The 19,045-nt window shown below is 39.1% G+C and overlaps 1 protein-coding gene across 14 annotated transcripts in view; it reads left to right on the forward strand.

Moving 5' to 3' along the window:
• The window catches only part of LOC121898858 (unconventional myosin-XVIIIa-like), a 156,807-nt gene that overhangs the window by 111,098 nt on the left and 26,664 nt on the right, over positions 1-19,045 (forward strand). For all 14 annotated transcript variants that reach the window (XM_042414327.1, XM_042414329.1, XM_042414336.1 and 11 more), the window contains 9 exons: positions 3,521-3,632; positions 6,415-6,542; positions 7,442-7,596; positions 8,129-8,252; positions 9,684-9,791; positions 10,084-10,176; positions 13,141-13,251; positions 17,118-17,222; positions 17,868-18,014. In XM_042414327.1, the coding sequence (XP_042270261.1) occupies positions 3,521-3,632; positions 6,415-6,542; positions 7,442-7,596; positions 8,129-8,252; positions 9,684-9,791; positions 10,084-10,176; positions 13,141-13,251; positions 17,118-17,222; positions 17,868-18,014 (1,083 nt within the window). The remainder of the gene's footprint in view (positions 1-3,520; positions 3,633-6,414; positions 6,543-7,441; positions 7,597-8,128; positions 8,253-9,683; positions 9,792-10,083; positions 10,177-13,140; positions 13,252-17,117; positions 17,223-17,867; positions 18,015-19,045) is intronic.

The following is a 19,045-nucleotide window of genomic DNA, read 5'->3' on the forward strand; positions in this document are numbered from 1 at the left end:
AAATATGGTGGTAATTAATGAAAGCATGGTTTATTACTAAACAACAAATTGCAGTAGTGTTGATCATTTTAAGCCATGTTAGCTGTGGGGATGGCTGTGTTGATCTTTCTACCACTTTGGTGCAGACTGAAATATCTCAGCCATTATTGGATGAATTCCATGACATTTTATATAAGCATTCATGGTCATTCATTTAGAGGATGAATCCTATTGACTGTGGTGATCCTTCGACTTTTCATCCACTATAAGAGTGACATTTTTGTCCTTGTGTGAAATATATTAAGGCCTATTGAATGGATTGCCATTTATTTTAACATTTTATTTTATTGGTCTTAAAAGTCCTAATGATTTCCAAGAGGTTTCTTGAAAAGAACTGTGAAATTTGGCATCAGGTATGACTAAACCAGGGACAGTTTTCAATTTGTACACTCAGCATTACATTACATTACATAAATCCACTAAAATGTTAAGCTAGCATCATTTTGAATTTTTAGTCAGTTTGTAGCTGATCATGCAAAGATGTGTGCTATGTCTGTAGGCAACATACTGTATGTGGAAAGTAACGTTTCCAATAATACAATAATTATGAATAAATATCTACATGGGTTCTTTCCACTACCCAACCCACTGGAAATCAACAGCTGCTGACAAACTTCTACTTTTCTGTTTCTAGTTTCCCTATAATTACTGGACTAAAGTAATGACATTCCCATCAGCCTCATGTGTTACTTCGAGCAAATTAGCAGATGTTTGCACACTAACACACTAAACTAAAATGGTAAACATTACACCTGCTAAACATCAGCATGTTAGCGTCGTCATTTTGAGCATTTTAGCATGTTGATGTTAGCATTTAGCTCAATGCACCACTGTGCCTGAGCACAGCCTCACTGAGCTGCTACAGTAGCATGGCTATAGACTCTTGTTTGAGTTAGTAGAATGTGTTTTAATACAGCAGTTAGATGCAGTGCTTACTGTAAATCAACTTTTTAAAATCTCAACCCCCTCGGACAGCACTTAATATTCTTAGCTCATATTTTACCAAAAGAGTAGATCAGTCAGTGTTACATAGACACCACCAACAGTGATGCTGACCATGCAGTTGTTCATGCATGGGCATGGCCTCCAAGCCTTTCTACTGTATGTTTTCTGTCTTCCACCAGCAGTCTCGTTTCCTGCTCACTCTGCGTTTCTCTCACACACACACACACACATACACACACACAAAGTGACGACTAATTGTGAAATCATATTGTCAAACCATTTCTCCATCACTGCCCTCCTCCTGCTCCCCTGACCCATTTAGTTTACTATTTGACATTTTTGACAGGATTTTTTTCCCCTATTTTTATTGGGGGTGTTTGGATTGATAGATTTTTTCCAGTGGCTGCTCAGATAGCTGTGGGGAGGTGCTGGCTGCAAATGGCCTGGCTTATAGAAATGCGGGATGGATGATTTTATTTCCTTCCTGTGTGTGTGATTGAGGGAGAGGCACAAGGGGGCAATGTGGGTATTTACACAGAGGGAAGAGTTAATGACATCTTTGGAATTGCACTGGAATGGACTGGGTAATAGTTAGTACATTTAGCATAAACAGCAGGATTTTTTGGTGGGTTTTAAAGTGAATCCTTAAGAAAGCTCCAGAGGGTCTCCAAGAAAAGGAGGAGTCATTGAAAATAACAGCTGACTCTTTCATTAAAATGTATGTTTTACTCATGGATGTATTAAGATGTATTAACTTCTCCTTGAGCGAGACTTGGTTAGACAGAATAACAAACAGACGAGATCAAGCAAAAGGTAAAGAAACAAGTTTTATTTCTCTGTGTGGTCCTTTCCATAATGTTGTCAGACACTTATAATAACAATCTGAGCCTGTCAGTGGTAAAAAACAAGCACTTTTATTGGACGTATATGGCACTAATGCCCCGTCAATGTACATGCTGCTGAGGCGCTCTCACTCAGTACTGGACCAATTTCAAAAATTGTTGTCCCCATTAGTGACTTAGACACAAAAATATGGGAAAATAGGGTCCAGGTTGAAAAATACAGAGGTTTCCCCTTAACCATTTTGTCACAGGCAGAGCAGACGGTCACCACAGAATCTGTACAGCAACCCACATTAGCTGTCCTGCAAAAGTCTCCTTCTTATCTAACTTGCAAACATGAACACACGTATTGTCCTGCAGCATGTCAGTTAGCAGGCTAGATAGCTAATTAACTGCTCAGCTGCAGCACATTAAAGAGCATGTAAACATACCTGCAAATGTGGTTCTTACTCTTCAATACCACTGCTAGCAACACACTGTCTGCCCATGACTTGTAGCTACAGCAGTTTGTCTTCTTTGTCACTGTTTCACACTCTGGCAGCCTGCCAGCTGCTGTCAATCAAACACAGTAGTGGTGCGACGGATCATAGTTGATCCGTGATCCATACGGATCGCCCTCCACGGTTCGGCACGCATGTAAACCGTGGATTAATTGCAAAATTTAATGTCTCATTTAAGACAAAGTAAACAAACTGCTGTAAGTACAAGTCATAGACAGACAGCGCGTATCTAACAGGGATTTTGAAGAGCAACAACCAAACCAGCATCAAACGGGTCCAAAGTGACATCTGCAGATATTTGAACACGCTGATTAATGTGCTGCAGCTGAGCAGCTAATTAGCTACGTAGCTGCTAACTGATGTTAGCGGTGCACAAGCTGCGGGACAAGACGTGTGTTCATGTTTGTAAGTTTTGATGATGTGGACACAGGCTGTCGTTTCATTCACTACTGTGTTTAAAAGAGGAAGGTATCAGGCCTCATATTGCAATTTAATTTAACAATTGAGCATTGAATATTTTACATATTTTATGATTTTATTTAACCATTGGACATCTTGAATGTTGTTTTCATTTAAGACCATGGGCCCATGGGCCATGTTCCTTGCTGTAAGTGTTTTACAGAATATATGGAAAGCAAAGTTTTATTTTTCCCCCTCCCTTTTTCTTTTTAATGATACAAAACTATAACAATATATTAAAAAACATGTTAAAATTGTTTTTGACTGCGAAGAGGGATGATTAAATATGATTTAACTCTGACTAACAATTTGATTTATGGAGTTGTTGGGATGACTACCTGAAAGGGTTAATTCAGGGCAAAAAACCAATGTGATTGTACTTTTTAAAAACCTTTTAGAAATGTAGTGTAAGAATCATACAATGAGGATCACAAATAGAATCACAATTTTTATGAGCCACGCCAAACTCAGCAGTTTTCACTTCTTGGTGGAAATAAGTGTTGTAATCCCAGTTTTCACTCTGACCTGGAGGTGATTCGATCCTACATCAACAACCACCGAAACTTCCCTCTGTTGGCCTCCGGGACTTAACCTGCTTCAGTGTGGCTCTTTTGTGTCTAATGTGTTTCTGTTTGGCCTCTAACACATGAAAGCCTGGAGAACTCCTGGGTTAATCTATGGAGACAGATGTGTTCACGTTGTCATAGTAACCACTTCCTTTCTCTCATCCACCAGGCCAAGTTTGACAGCATGAAGAAACAGATGGAGTCCATGGAGATGGAGGTGATGGAGGCTCGACTCATCAGGGCTTCTGAGCTCAACGGAGAGATGGACGACGACGACACAGGTCAGACACACTCCTACACACGTACAGACAGTATGTGGACAAAATAAAAGAAACACCCCCGCACAGCAGTTAATACCAATCTGCCGAGACTCCTGTATGTGTTTATGTAAAGTCGCCTTACAAACTCACCAACAAAATGCTAATTGTCAGACATCTGTTTTAAGTTGCTGGACACCCACACAGGTGTGTGGCTGGTTAGACTTCTCAGAACTGTGTGTGCATGTACAGGTCAAATTTGATGGACAGTTCAGTGATTTCTGTCACATCTGTTGAGGTGGAGCCACTTAAGCCTAAGCAGCTGTGTTGCATACTACTGTGTAAACAGGTTTTCAGGAAGGTGAATTGCATCGAGAAATACTCCATTCATGTTACAAAGAATGGTCTCATTGAAATGAATGGGGGACTGCATTTTTTGATGCAGTGCTAATTTCAGTTTTAACACAGCTTTACATACTAACTGTAACCATGTTTTGGTAATCTTATCCTCACATTTTCTTCCTTCTTGAAGTGTATCTGTAGTGGGACAAATGTATAATGGTGTTGTAATGGTTCTGGTAGAAGCTCAAGAAACAAGTAACTGTCATTTTTAAAACAACTGTTTTGAAATTGTGAAGGGTTTTAGAAACATCTGATTATGCACACCCTGTCATCACTTACTGTTAGCACAAAACAATACAAGAGGTCATTTTCTCAGTGATGCCAATCATCTTAAACCCAAAGAGATTCAGTTCAGAATGATGTATGATATATGATCAACAACATTAGCTTAATTTGGTGAACAGCACAGTAAAACACGAAGACTATTCATCCATTGTATAAACTGTACATATACAAACTCCCACACAGACCTTACAACAGCAGTAATTCACTCAGCATCGGTAAGAAAAACCCAGTGTGTGTGCTTCAGTGGAGGTGCAGTAACTGCAGGGGTGGCATCTGATCAATTCTTTGACAAAAACCAAGAAAGATCCGATGTGAAGAAGTACAGTAGAAATTGATCAGTTAAAAGTGGAAAAATGAAGTAAGGATTCAGTTCCAGGCACCCCGTAGGTAGACTGCCAGCTGTCTTTGTGTGGCATGCAGACTCTGTGAATGGAGAATTGACTTTTCTAAATGTCCTCTTGTTGCATAGGGTGGAACAGCTCTGCTTGTTTATACCGTAGCAAAGCTTTGATTCAGGTGAAATGAGACCGCAAACACAAATCTTGAATGTGTTTTTCATGTCAGACTTGGAGCACATCCAGAATGTGTAGGTTGAGCCATTTGGAGATACCTCACAAGAGTATAGGTCTTGCCAAGATTTAGTTAAAAACATTTGAAGTTACTTGTTCAGGAAAATCAGAGAATTTGAAATGATGGAAACACATTTTGAACTGGCTATATATGAAAAACAATGCAGATGAGGGTAATAAAGAGGGGCGACTTCAAAATGAAGCTGAGCAGCTAAGTTACAGTTATTAAATGTCAACAGCATATAGTCTTGTCTTGTTGAGATTTGATAAAATCAGTGTGTCTTCATTTTGCCTGTGCATTATGCACATCTATACAGTAAGTAATATTGAGCCTCAAGCAAGAAGCACTTGTATGAACAGATTCACTCTTAAGTGTACAAGTGATTCCACATAAATTTGTGGCCTTCACCAATTTTCTTGTATTTAGAATTTTCCCTTCACAAAAATTCACAAGTGATCCAGACTATCTGGTCACGATGAGTCATGAACAGAGAGTTTGACTTTCTCCACAAGGCAGAAAATACTCATTTGACCTGAAATCATCATTCCTAATGTGAATACATTTGAAGTCTTTCAGAGTAAACAAACTAAAATAAAATATACAAGACAAACTTAATGCAACTTAATATAGAACTGTTATCTAAATCATCATCATGGCTGCCAGTTTACTGAGGTTTTTAAGATGTGATGATTTTTATTGTCATATTTCAGCAGCTTCTACATCTCAGTAATAGTAATAAACTGCAGCTCTCTGACAGTGTGACATCACCTACTGTAGGCTGTAATATTCTCTCCTCTAATATCTCTGTGACGGTCACATGACGCCTCATATTAGTCATGGAGAACTTTGCTTTAGAACGATGTTTTTTAGTGTCTAACTTCATGTCAAACATTCCCTCTTTATTTCTGTCACAGTGCAGAGCTGCTCTGATAGATTCATATTTCCTAATTGTTTCAGCTCCTCTAATATGACTGCTGACACTGATAAATGTGTCTGCTGATTTCTGACTGCACCAACCTCACTTTCTTCTTTTGACTCTTCGGGAACAATTTTTGTGAATGAACACACTAACGGAGCGGAACAGGTCCACTTATTATACGGCAGTTTAAAGGACGGTGATGATGCTAATGATAAGGTGTCATGAACGCACATTGTTTATGTAGTTAAAAGAGTTTGGTAAGTCTGACTTGGAACACTCAAAACAAACATCAGAAAAAGACCCAATATCTTTTTATACACTTGGGTATAAAAACAGAGACAGCAGTGGAATTCCTTTGAGGAAGGTTTTGAATCAAGGTGTATACGTCCTAAAGATCATGTTGGATATGAAATCGGATGTGTTGTTGGATATGAGATCAATTGTTATCTGGTCCAGTATCTGACTTCAGGTTTAACGTTTCAATCTTTGGCCTTTGGAAATGTCGTGGAAGATGAAGATTTGACAAACATATTTCATAAAAGGCAGCAGTTGTGGTATCACCATGGTAATATTTATTCTGTGTTTTGGGGGACAGTTTCTTACTTTTTTTGAACCTGCTAAATGTGACAGGAGGAGAATGGAGGCTGAAGTATGAACGAGCCATCAGAGAGATTGAGTTCACCAAGAAGAGACTGCAGCAGGAGTTTGATGACAAGCTGGAGGTGGAGCAACAGAACAAACGACAGCTGGAGAGGAGGGTGAGTGATCACACACACACACACACACACACACACACACACACACACACACACACACACACACACACACACACACACACACACCAGACTTCCGCTGACATACAGCTTGACTCCCAGTATAGAATCAAATATAATTTTCAGTACACTTGTTGTATGGTAAAACTATTAAAGGTTATGAGGTGTTGATAGTGGTTATTAGGAACATCCATAATTTAAAGAACTAAGAATATTTTTTATTTTAGGTTTAAGTTCTTGCTCAGCTGAAAGCGCTTCAGTCGTGTTTCTCAACAGTCCGTCTCATGTACATCTGACAGAACAGATAAACTGCTATTTTAATCAATGCAGCTGTCTACACAGGCCGCGTAATGACTCGTGTTTCACTCACACGATATACACGTAAATGTGACCTGAAGTCTATTTTCCTCCGTTTTATACGTGTAACTACAGTCATTGTGTATTGGGCTCTGAGCACTTCCAAAACACGGGTGACCTACACTCAACACTGCACCTGAACGCCTCCAGTGTAGACACACAGATGGAGCACTCGTTGTTGCTCTGCTAACGTGCCGCTCAGGCTACAACTCCTGTGTAGACATGGCATCAGTCCTACTGTGTGTAAGAAACATGACATTAAATAGTCAGTAGTATTTTTCTCAGCAGCAGATAGGGGTGTATGAGAATTTTTGTTAGGGTTAGGTTTGAATGAAATGACCCTTTGTGAATTTGATTCACACAGTCATTGTCCCCAGAGAATGAATTGTAATGACGCTGATCACCTCACCGTCATCCAGCGCCATCATCAAATTCAAATGTTCAATTAGTCCAGTGACAGGCTTTTCAGCATGTTAAAAAGTTTTTGTTTTCCATCTTTAATGTTTTCTATGCGTTTATTTGTGCAGATCAGCGACCTGCAGGCAGATAACGAGGAGTCCCAGCGAAACATACAGCAGCTTAAGAAGAAAACCCAAAGATTGACGTCTGAACTGCAGGACACCAAACTTCACCTAGAGGGCCAACAGAGCCGCAACCACGACCTGGAGAAGAAGCAGAGGAAGTCAGTACATGCACGCATGCACACACACACACACACACACACACACACACACACACATACATACACACACACACACACACACATACATACACACAGATAGTCATGTCTGAGCAGGTATCTTTAGGCACACGTGACTTCACACTATTGTATTACCTTCCTATTGCTGTTGTGAAATAACTGTAAAGGAAAAACTATATTGTGTTCCATATTGTTTATAGTGTCAAGCTGTGCAGAGATAACAGACAAAGCTCCAGCTCATTTGTCGAGTGAGAGAGAGAAGAGACTACTAGCAAGGGACATAGACTGTAGCCCTGTGTGTTGCTGAACATGCATGCCTTAGTTAAAACAGAGGAGATATACTGTGTGACCAGCTCAACACATTTGAAGTGATTTTACTTCTTTTATGAACTTCAACAGAATCTCACACTATGAATTTTGCTCCTTAGATGTTATCACAGAATAGCAGTAGATCTACTTCATTAGAGTGCTTTGACAGTGTTAATCAGTGGTGTGTGTGTGTGTTTGCATGCAGGTTCGACAGCGAGCTGAGTGCAGCCCAGGAGGAGGTGCAGAGGGAGAGAAGTCTGAGGGAGAAACTGGCTCGAGAAAAGGACATGCTGACCGGAGAGGCCTTCAGCCTCAGACAGCAGCTGGAGGTATGTATCTGTCTGTCCTAGTGTGTGGCACTTGACTTGGATGTGATGTCTATTTTTTCATTTGTGTAATTATACATAGTTTGGGATTGGCAGTGATCCTCCCTGTGGTGGTTAATCATCCCTCAAGAAGTTTGTTTTCATGACACCACTTTAAGATTTATTGAAGCAGCTGAATTCAAAGTAGTCCTTACACAAATAAGGACAATACTGTACTATAATACCATATACTACCTTATAAAGGGATTCTCTAACAGCCTTCAGTGTAAAAAATAATATATAATAAACTTCCAGAACCAGTTAGGCAGGGAAAAAACAAACATAGTCTCAACTCAACATACCTACTAGGTTTGAACTGACTCCCACAGCCTTCATCAGCAGATGAGGTTGTCATGCAGATGGATCTGCTGTAGCTGCTATGAGCCCTACTCTACTCTACCAAGCTGCCATGTCAACAGATCTATGTCCATGAGAAAACACCATCCACTAATGAAGACTGTGTGATGCCGTTGAAAGCTTCCGTGCAGACTGCTGATGAGGGCAAAAATCCTGCAAACACTTCATGTGATCTTAAATAATAAAAAAAAGAGCAGGCTCATGTTTCTCCTCTATGTTTCATGTAGAGTAGAAAACATGGAATTCATGGAATTGGTAATATCAACTAGACTGGACCTGCAGTAAAAGTATACTTTCACACACATCAGTGTCCTGTTAGTAGCTTTCTTAAACCTGGTTCCACTGTCTTTAGGTTACATCCATACAGCAATGTACTCAAGTCATTAACTTTATGGAAACAAGATAAATAGATAAATAATAATTGCAATCAGACATTCTGTAGAAATCATTTAGAGCTACTGTAGTAAATAGTAGCTCTATTAGAGATCAATCAGAGATCATTTAGTCTATCTATGTGTGTCAGAGATCAGGCAGGCACTATTTGCTATGTGAATTTCCACAGAAATAGACAGACTGCAGGTTCATCAACCTAAATCATTTTTGCAAATGTCATAGGAAATAGTCTCAAAACTCTTAACATACAAAAAACTGTGTGTAATTTTAGAGAGGTGTTGTAAACAGTGTCTACTCCATGTATAATAATAATACTAGTATTAAGTGACCTATTTACTGTAAATCCAAGATGTCTTTTTAGCTGCACAGGTTAGTCAAATGGATAAATCAAATACCTTGTGCTGCATTTTCTACATATTTCCTTGTAATTCAGGTTTACACTGTGCATGTCCACACACAGTGTTTGTTATTATAAACACACATCTCGTAAATCTTTTTTGGACTGTGTGTGTACACCGTGTTGCTACCTGCTGAGCAGAGTAAATAATTGCTCAGCCTTCTCTCATCACATGTGTGCATCTGTTCCTGTTACATGTTCACACTGTAATTTCCTGACCCTCCCCTCTTCTCTGTTCGGTGCTGCAGGACAAGGACCTGGAGGTATGTGCAGTCAACCTGAAACTGGACCAGCTGGAGGCCGAGCTGCAGGACCTCAACTCCCAAGAGTCCAAGGATGAGGCATCGCTGGCCAAGGTCTGCTTTTTTCTATTTTGTGATTCCTCTTTGATTCCTATTTGTGAGGTTGTGTTGTAGCTTTGTAGAGATCTTGTGGGTTAAATCACTTCTATTAGAATTACAGCCACTGAGATCCAGTGTGCACTACAAATATGAATCCACAATAACAATTGTTTCCTGACTATTCAAATGAAAAGACCTCATGGAAATGATAACTACAACACATCTGTACTTGTTGTTTAAATTATTAAATGTATATTTTGGGAGTAAAATCTTTAGTTTTACTAAATATGTTGATGTTGTCATTCAGATGAGGAAGCAGCTTCGTGACATGGAGGCCAAGGTGAAGGACCAGGAGGAGGAGCTGGATGAGCAGGCTGGCACCATCCAGATGTTGGAACAGGTACAGATAAAAACACAATGCTGCCATAACAGAACAATATTCAAAGGAATATTAAAGCAGGTAGTGTACAGTGGGTTTATCAAAGCTTGAAAACAGCTGCTTGCTGCTGCTGAAACCAGACGGATGAGAGCTGTGAGACTGAACCAAAACAGTAAACGTGCTGCAAAACCAAAACAGTGAGCACACAGAGATTAAAACAGCTGTAGAGCTGAGTGGAACTGCTTGTTTATGATCATTCTTTGTGGGTTCATCACAACGAACAGCACCTTTCATATTACACAGAGTCATTTGATTCAATGTTAACATAGAAAAGATTGATGCATGTAGCTTTAAAGAAAAAATGACAATGTTGTAATTATCTACACCCCCTACTGTCAGTTTTAAACACTCTTTCCAGTCAGCACCCAGTGTTCTCTAGTTGGTAAATGCCAGTGTCTGTGTCCTGTAAGTGTCAGCACCTCTGAGTGATGGACTGTTGTGTTAATGGTAATGTAAGTAAGTAAGTAACTTTATTTATATAGCACCTTTCGAGAGCACAGGCAACGCCTCACAGAAGAAATAAAGCATAAACATACATACAGACATAAAACACAATAAAAAACAAAAATAAATAAATAGAAAATAGAAAAATTACACAAAGGCAAGTCTGAACAAATGGGTCTTGAGCTGTTTTTTAAAGTGTCCACAGACCTCAAGTCCAAAGGAAGAGAGTTCCAAAGTTTAGGAGCCACAACCTCAGAAGTCTCCTTTAGTTTTAAGCCTTGATCAAGGAACAACCAGCAAACCTTGAACCCTAAAGACCTGCTGATGACATAAAGCTGCAGTAGATCTGTAATGTAGGCAGGTGTCCGACTATGGTGATCTATAGGTGATCACCAGAACTTTGAATTGGATTCTGAATTTGATGGGGAGCCAGTGAAGAGCAATCAGAATCTGTGTCACATGAGACCTTTTGGAGGACCTGATCAAGAGTTTAGCAGCAGCATTTTGGACCATTTGTAAATGATCCAGGGATGTTTTGCTGAGGCAGGTGAAAATGAAGTTACAGTAGCCAAGACGGGACAATACAAAAGCATGAATCAACATGAACATGTGGGTGTGTTGTGAATATTTTACTGACTGTGTTCAAGTTTGACTGAAGTATTACTGCCTTTGACAGCTACATCCATGTGACAGCCCTCTTCAGGACAAGTGTTAACTGATAATACAGGTGCTGTGCTGTAGAACCTTTTAGCCAAATAAAATGCAAAAAGAGCCAGGAGGATTGGCTCCTTAACAAATCATAGACCCTACATTAATATTATACTGATATCATATGAAAAAGATTCCATAAATTCACACGGTAGGAAGAAGTTAGGCCACTATAGTTAGGGCTGTTTCAAATATGAATGACTCCTTCTATTACTGATAATAATTACAATGATACATACACAGAAACAGCTAACCCTAACCCTACACTCACCATCACCTCTGCAGGTATTATTAGTTATTATTAATCAATGCAGAGTGTCTCATGTATTGAATCTGTGTGCATTGCATTTCTGTTTGCATACAGATTAAACAAATTCGATATACTGCAATATGAGACCATGTGAGAGTATGAGAGCAAACATGAGAGCAATATTTCCCAATTTTCTCATTTTCTACATGTACTTTTCATTAGCCAACGTGTTACATGCTGCCTATAATTAGTGGGTAAAAATGCTAAATCACCAAATAGGAGTAAAAAGTTGTAGCTTTACCAATCACTAAGAATCCAGAATGGAAAAATGACACTCTGGATATCCCTCATAAGAATATATTTGAACAAACTAATAACATGGGTGTAACTGTAAATGTATGAACTAACATCAGTATTCATAAAAATATAAATAATTATCAACTACTCAAAAAAACAAAGAAGTCATAGTTTTTACTGTCGTACCTGGACAAGGTTAGATTTGCAGATAGATATTTAACTGTTGGATAAACAATTATTTATTGTGACAAATCTCAACACAACTCAATCCAACATCCTATTTCTGTTCACTGTGCACCTGGAAAACGTATGGACAGCATGTTGAGTTACTATGACAACAGATGAAACGTAAGCTGTCGATGTCACCAATCTTTGCTGCAGCGTAACTGCATAAAGTATTTAACAGAGTTTTTAATATGCTGATTTTGGTGTTAATTGCATATTTTCCAAGGTACCCCAGGGTGCCAATCATCCACTTTAGGAAGCACTTCTGCAAGGCACTGTTTACCTCCACCCACACCTCCCTCACCTGAGTTGTTAGATCAGAAAGAGGATGAGGGAGAAATTAATACATAAGAGCTCTTTTGGCCATGTAAATGCAATTTTTGCAGACTGATGCCAAAACATACAGTATTGCTCTGATAGCTACCATGTAGCATGCTTGTGCTTTTATATGTTGGACAGTTTTAGCTTTTCATCCAAAATCACATTTGATTGAATACATTGATGTATATGTCTTTAACTGCAGGATGAGTCATCAAAAATATTTTAATGTGTTACAGTATATTTTAATATATATTGTAAATGCTCAAAATAGATTTTTTTGACAGATGCATAGAGAGCATCTTTAAATGAACGGTAAGAGGATCAGGTGGTCAGTGGTTTATAGACATTTGCTTGTTCAACAAACTGTAAATCTGTCAGACAGTGACAATATATTTTGAATAAGATCCATAACGTTCATATGTTTTGAAGTCCAGCAGCAGACTGACCTGTAATGACTCCCCCAGAAAGAACAGAAAAAGCAATGCTTTTCTCAGCCAAACTCCCTGTAGTTCTTCCACTATCAGTAGATGTCAGAGTTTATTAGCAGTACAGAGAACAACAGTGAGTACTCTGGACATACGCATGCCTATGAATAATATATGGAAATAAGGTTGAAAATTAGAATAAGGCTCCTGTAAGGCATAGTGAATGCAGAGTGTTTTTGTGTGTTTGCCTTTCAGGCCAAGCTGCGTCTTGAAATGGAGATGGAGCGTTTGCGTCAAACCCATTCCAAGGAGATCGAGAGCAAAGACGATGAGGTGGAAGAGATCAGACAGTCCTGCAGCAAGAAGGTAAGGAGATTCATCACACATCAACCTCACATTGTAATAAAGTTATTTAACTGTGCTGCTACTTTATCTTTTTGTTTTACAATTTAATGTCTTGGAGAAACAGGCGTAAAGAGACAGAGGTGTACTGATATGAGACAGTGACAGACAGAGAGATTAAACAACGAAGGACAACAACAACACTAATGTGACAGCAGCAGAGAAAAGTGCAGCAAATGAAACGCTGCATACTGTATGAAGTCTCTTAACAGGAGCTCTCTGTTCAGCTCCACAACACATGACAAAAGTGCAGTGATAAAATCACAGCAGATATTTCATACAACTGTACTTTACTACTTCTCTCAGTTGTCTTCTGCTTGGATATTTTTTTTTGTGACTTTTAATGGCTCACAGCAGTTTTTATGAGTGAAGCAGCCAGTCAAACACATATTACATAGGCCTGTTAGAGTTTCTATCTTTTAATGGCAATAATCTAGTCAAAGGAGTGTAAAAGCTTAAAACACCTGGTTTCTCATAACTCCAGGAGCTGTTTCAACTCACTCACTGCACTGATCTCTGACTTAAAATCATGACTTAACTAACATTTCCTCACATACAGCCTTCCTTCTTGTAGGGATTATTATTTATTCCAAATATATCGCTTATCGTAGCATATCAGCATAGCATAGCATGTCACTTTTAGCTCCAATGCTTTCCAGACATGCACAACACATCTTTAACATGTCTAGCTGTAGTTTTTGCAAATTTTGCAGCCATGACAGTCAGTGTTTACAGAGTGTAAATTGTCAGATAGTGGCCTTGCCTTTAATTACCTCAACTGTAGAGGCTTTTATTAGAGACAGACCATTATTTCTAATTCCCCTTGGTTTATAAGTTATCATATTTCATTAAAACGCCTCCCTATTTTCTGATATGCTCCTAATTAGCTGTTGAAGTAAATTCAACACTTGTTTCAATAAAGTCAAGATAATGTACGTTTCCACAGCACTGCGAGTACAGCGTCGTGTCTTTTTGCATTCCGCTGCTCTGAATTTACCTTCTCTAACAAAAATATAGTTACATGCATTCACTGACTAATTATTTACAATGCTTCCACTTTGCTGTTGTTGTTGATTGCTGTCAAGCTACCATCAGTGAAACTCAACACTTTTTGCACAAATAATTATATTTATATTTATGGCATTCCAGCAGTAAAGTAAAAAGAAAGAAAGCAGAAGACAAGGATTGATTAGTGAATGAAAACAGTATTTCTCCTAAAAAGAGAACCTCAGAGCATCAGAGCAGTGAGTATGACATGACTCAGTTGCTATACTGATGGAATTAGTGCTGTGGAAATGTACATTAGACAGAAGTTATCATGTGAGATAGAGAACAAGTCATTCTGTAATTAACTATGTCCCTAAGTATCATTTCTCACAAAATTTGATTCAAGTAAGACTGGAATTATGCTTCTCTGGAGATACATGTAAACGTCTCTGCCAACCTTTGCACTGAAGGGTAACAGTAGGTTGCAAAGTCTCGCAGAGGAAGCAAGTCAAGTAGCATCAAGCAAGTCGATTGGGTGATACATGCTGTCAGGAGGCGGGTCTGAAATGGAGACAAAACCAAATGTAAAGTTCTACATTCAAGAAAAACAGAAGCAGCCAACCTATCCAAGCAACCTCATGTACGTTTGCCTACATGCTGCCCAGAGAAGCATACACAAACTGTATTCATTAAAGATTTCTAGATAAGTCATGTAAATTATTTGACTCTTTCTTGGGTCACATTTGTTTATCCTACAGCAAAACGGATCCCATTGGTGGCTTAATTGCCAAATGATATCAATATAGGAGGGAGACATGGTGGAGTAGAGGAGTGTTTTCTGGTGATGTGTGTGTGTGTGTGTAGGAGGCAGATTGAGTGTGTGGGTGGTTTGCGTACAGTTAGCTTTGTTACTATTATGGCTGTTAATGTTGTTTAGTATTTGTTTTGCTTTGCTGGTGCTGACTGCCCCATGACTGCCCTCCACCAGTCAAGCCCTCATTAGCCCATGCATAATTAGCTTTTTCTACAGTCACACAAGCTGGGAGCACTGACTCTACATTGTGTCTCCCAGTGACTTTTATATAGTGATGCATTATGCTGAATAAATAAATGAGGGAAATAGCCCTATAGTGTTCTCTATGTAAATCGTACATTTTATGACAGGTCTTATTAGCCTCACACAGACCCGTTCATGTTCATGCATTCTAAATACTGCCAAACACAAGCTACTGTAGACTCCACAGACTTACTATTCCAATATAATAAGACTTAACTTGACTAATCAGTAAGTGGCATCAATGGTAATTCTTTCCTTGTTGTCTGTGTCATAACTTCTATAAGATTGTGATGTCAGTCAGTCCAACATTTGGTCCACAGACAGATATTTCAACAGCAAGCCAAACAGAAAATTTCTTTTGGATAATTATGGTCCCAATAGGTTGATTGCTAAAGATTTTGTGCCCCTCTTCACCAAGACTTTCGTAACATGATATCTCCAATGAGGAAATTAGCTGTGGATATTCATTCTCCCCAAAGGATGAATTTTTAAGACCCCCTCCAAAGTTTTTAACCTTGTTAACATGTCCATGTGTCCAAACTTAGACCAGAAAGAGTGATGGAATGGCTGGCCTGGTTGCATTAGCTTTTAGCATGGCTAACAGACCAGCCCGCTAACCCCTCTTCTGCTTCCATGCACACCGCTTCCTCTCGCCTCTGAGCCATTGTAGTCTGCTACACCAGCAGGGCATTGTGTCCTCAGGAGCTGCAGTCTGCTGAGCGCCGCTCTAAGCTTTGGTGGAAGTGAGGTGGGCGAGTTGTTGATAATGTTCAGAAGTTCGGTTGGGCTTTACCTTCTTGGCCTAGTTGCACTGGTCGTCTTATCTGCACACTTACTCAAGTTAAGAGAAGAGTCCCTAACACTCTTTACACCAGAACTTGGAGCCAGATAAGCCGCTGCACTGCTGCACTCTGCAATGAATATATTTGCATATTCATATATTCTGGACTTTTAATGAGGAAGAAGGAGTAGATGTCATTTTAAGGATTTTAAAGTGGTAATTATACTTTCTTGTGGAAGAACCATATCAGACACACATTATTGTTCCAAGCAGAGTATCTTTATACATCTTAATTCATGTCTGGAGAGGATCTTCAAATATTTTGTGACTAACTTTAGCACAACCATCAGGCCAATATTTCAGATATGAACACGAGAATGTCAAAATTGAATGGGCACTTGACAATGACATTTAGACAGCTCATTCATGCTGCCCAGAGGATTCATTATTTCCATTATCAACACAAGATAAGTCATAATCCTATGGGAATTAAATTTGCTTAAAATATTCATGCATCAAAGGAGATAAGAAACTTTTTATTTTAATGAACCTATGGACTTTCTATGAGCATTACACCCAGAACGAGTTTTAGATTTTTGACCATGTTAACATCATAGGAATTTAAATGACAAGGTCAGCTATTAGGTCCACCCTTTGGTCCAGACTGTAATCTAACTTTGTCCAAATATTTACGGTTCCCAGAGGATTAATCCTAATGTTGTTTCTGATGTCTGGACTTTTCATTTGCCTTGCGAGCCTCTGCTAGTAAGGTTCTAAGAATAGTCCAATAATCCCTTTGTTTTTGGTTCTGTGGAACACCTGAAATAGTTAATAATGTAATCAACAGTGCAGCCATGGACACTAACATATCCCAGAATTTAAAGCCTGTACTCTATATTGATTATTGCCATACTGTTGGTCAGCAACCCTATGTGCTCTACCATATGTAGTCCTATGTGATCAGACTGAGCTGTGCATTTACTTTTTTCCTGTGTGTGTGTCTAGCTGAAGCAAATGGAGGTCCAGCTTGAAGAGGAGTACGATGAGAAGCAGAAGGTGCTGAAAGAGAAGAGAGAGCTGGAGTCAAAGCTTCTGTCCGCTCAGGACAAGGTAACTACACTGAACACAGTGGAACAGATTGAACTTTAACAACAAATTCTCCTGAAACTGTAAACTAAGTGTATTTTCCAACAGGACTTGATCTATTTTCTACTACCACCAACTAGTCATAGCATGTAAATGTTCATTTGGTATGTGCAGGGTTCAATAGTAAGAGAATGTTTGCTCTTAGGCTAGAGCACTAGTGTTGTTGAGGTGTGTGGGAGGAGATTTGGAGCTTAAAGTGGTGGTGGTGGTGGTGGTGATTGAAGTGTGTTGATTATACTGACTGAATCAAATATTTGTTTGACGCACTTGCTACTGGCTGTCTAACTGCAGTTAACTAAAGTCCAGACTGAACTCCAACTCTGACATCCATGGAACAGATGAGGAACATGGCCTCCTATAATAAGCATCCTCTGATCACAGCCTACAGTTTATTAACTTATAGATCACGTCTTAAATGAATGTTTTCTGATTGATACTATCAAAGATCTGCTTACATCATTAAATGTATGATACAGTAAAAGGATAAAATGTATTTTCAGTTATGGTTGGTAAAGTGATCTGATTTAACTCATAGTAATGGTAAACTGGATTCATTCCATCTCTGGTGTATCAGTTGAGTGACATGTCCCTCTTGTACCTGTCTCCTAGGTGAGAGGTGGTGACATTGAGACTGAGAAGCGTCTGAGGAAGGACCTGAAGAGAACCAAGGCTCTGCTGGCCGACGCCCAGATCATGTTAGACCATATAAAGAACAACGCACCCAGCAAGAGGGAGATCGCCCAGCTCAAGAACCAGGTAAGCACCTCATTTATACACAGTTTCTACAACAGTTACACAGACAAGCTTCAGTTTATAGTCTGATACAGATTCAGTGGGACAGCTTTAGAGTTGTGTAAAGAGTTTTCTCCCTGGTTCCAGTCTTTGTGTTGAGCCAGGCTAAACTTATCCCAAACCATTCTCTGCACTGGACGCTGATGAAATGAAAAATTAAAAAGAAGGGAAAGTAAAAAAGTTAGACTGTTGCTTCAACCCCAGCCTGTGTGTCTTTGAGTTTGGACTTCAGTACAGTAGGAAGTCTGTAGTGTTTCAAATTCTCCCACTTACCTTCACTCGACTGTATTCCTCCTTCCTCCTCCTGAGATGGCTGGTCCGTGGTTATTCTGAGGAGGCTGCTGATTCTGATGCCTCTGTAGCATTTTAAACATAATTAATTTTGGATGAACTTCAGTCACAGAGGTGAAATCTAATATTTGTTGCTGCCACATTAGTTTGTCTGAAGGTAAAGTCAAGGTTGATGCTTTTATTGGACAGTTTAATGTTGCACAACAGCGCTGCCTCTTTGGACTTCCGTCTCCTCATGTATACAGATCTCACTATATTCCAATAAGAATGAATAAATATAAATATACATGTCAAATTAAAACAGTGTTAGTGAGGTGTATGATATTACATTTTGTTGTATAATAAATATACATCACAATGAGGAAGAAGTATTTGAGAACACTGTTGTCCCAATAATGCACATTGAGTGTTCTGCGTCCTTCCTGGTCTTGGGAGTTTGAACTCCTGAGTTCACCTTGCCTCAAAACAGTTCAACAGTTACAGTTTACATACTTTGTATTGATACACAACACAAAAACTATTTATAATATTGGCAAGGGTAGACATTCTGAAACATGTATGAATCTGGAGTTCAGCCACTGAGTAATTCAATTACTATGTATCAATGTCAAATCAAGTCCTAAGCAGCAACCAGTTGAAAATTAGGTGAAAGAAGACAGATCTAATTCCTCATTAAGCCCATGATGGAACACTGTGCCCAGGAT

The sequence above is a fragment of the Thunnus maccoyii genome, chromosome 6 (genome assembly GCF_910596095.1).
Source record: "Thunnus maccoyii chromosome 6, fThuMac1.1, whole genome shotgun sequence".
NCBI classification, from domain to species: domain Eukaryota; kingdom Metazoa; phylum Chordata; class Actinopteri; order Scombriformes; family Scombridae; genus Thunnus; species Thunnus maccoyii.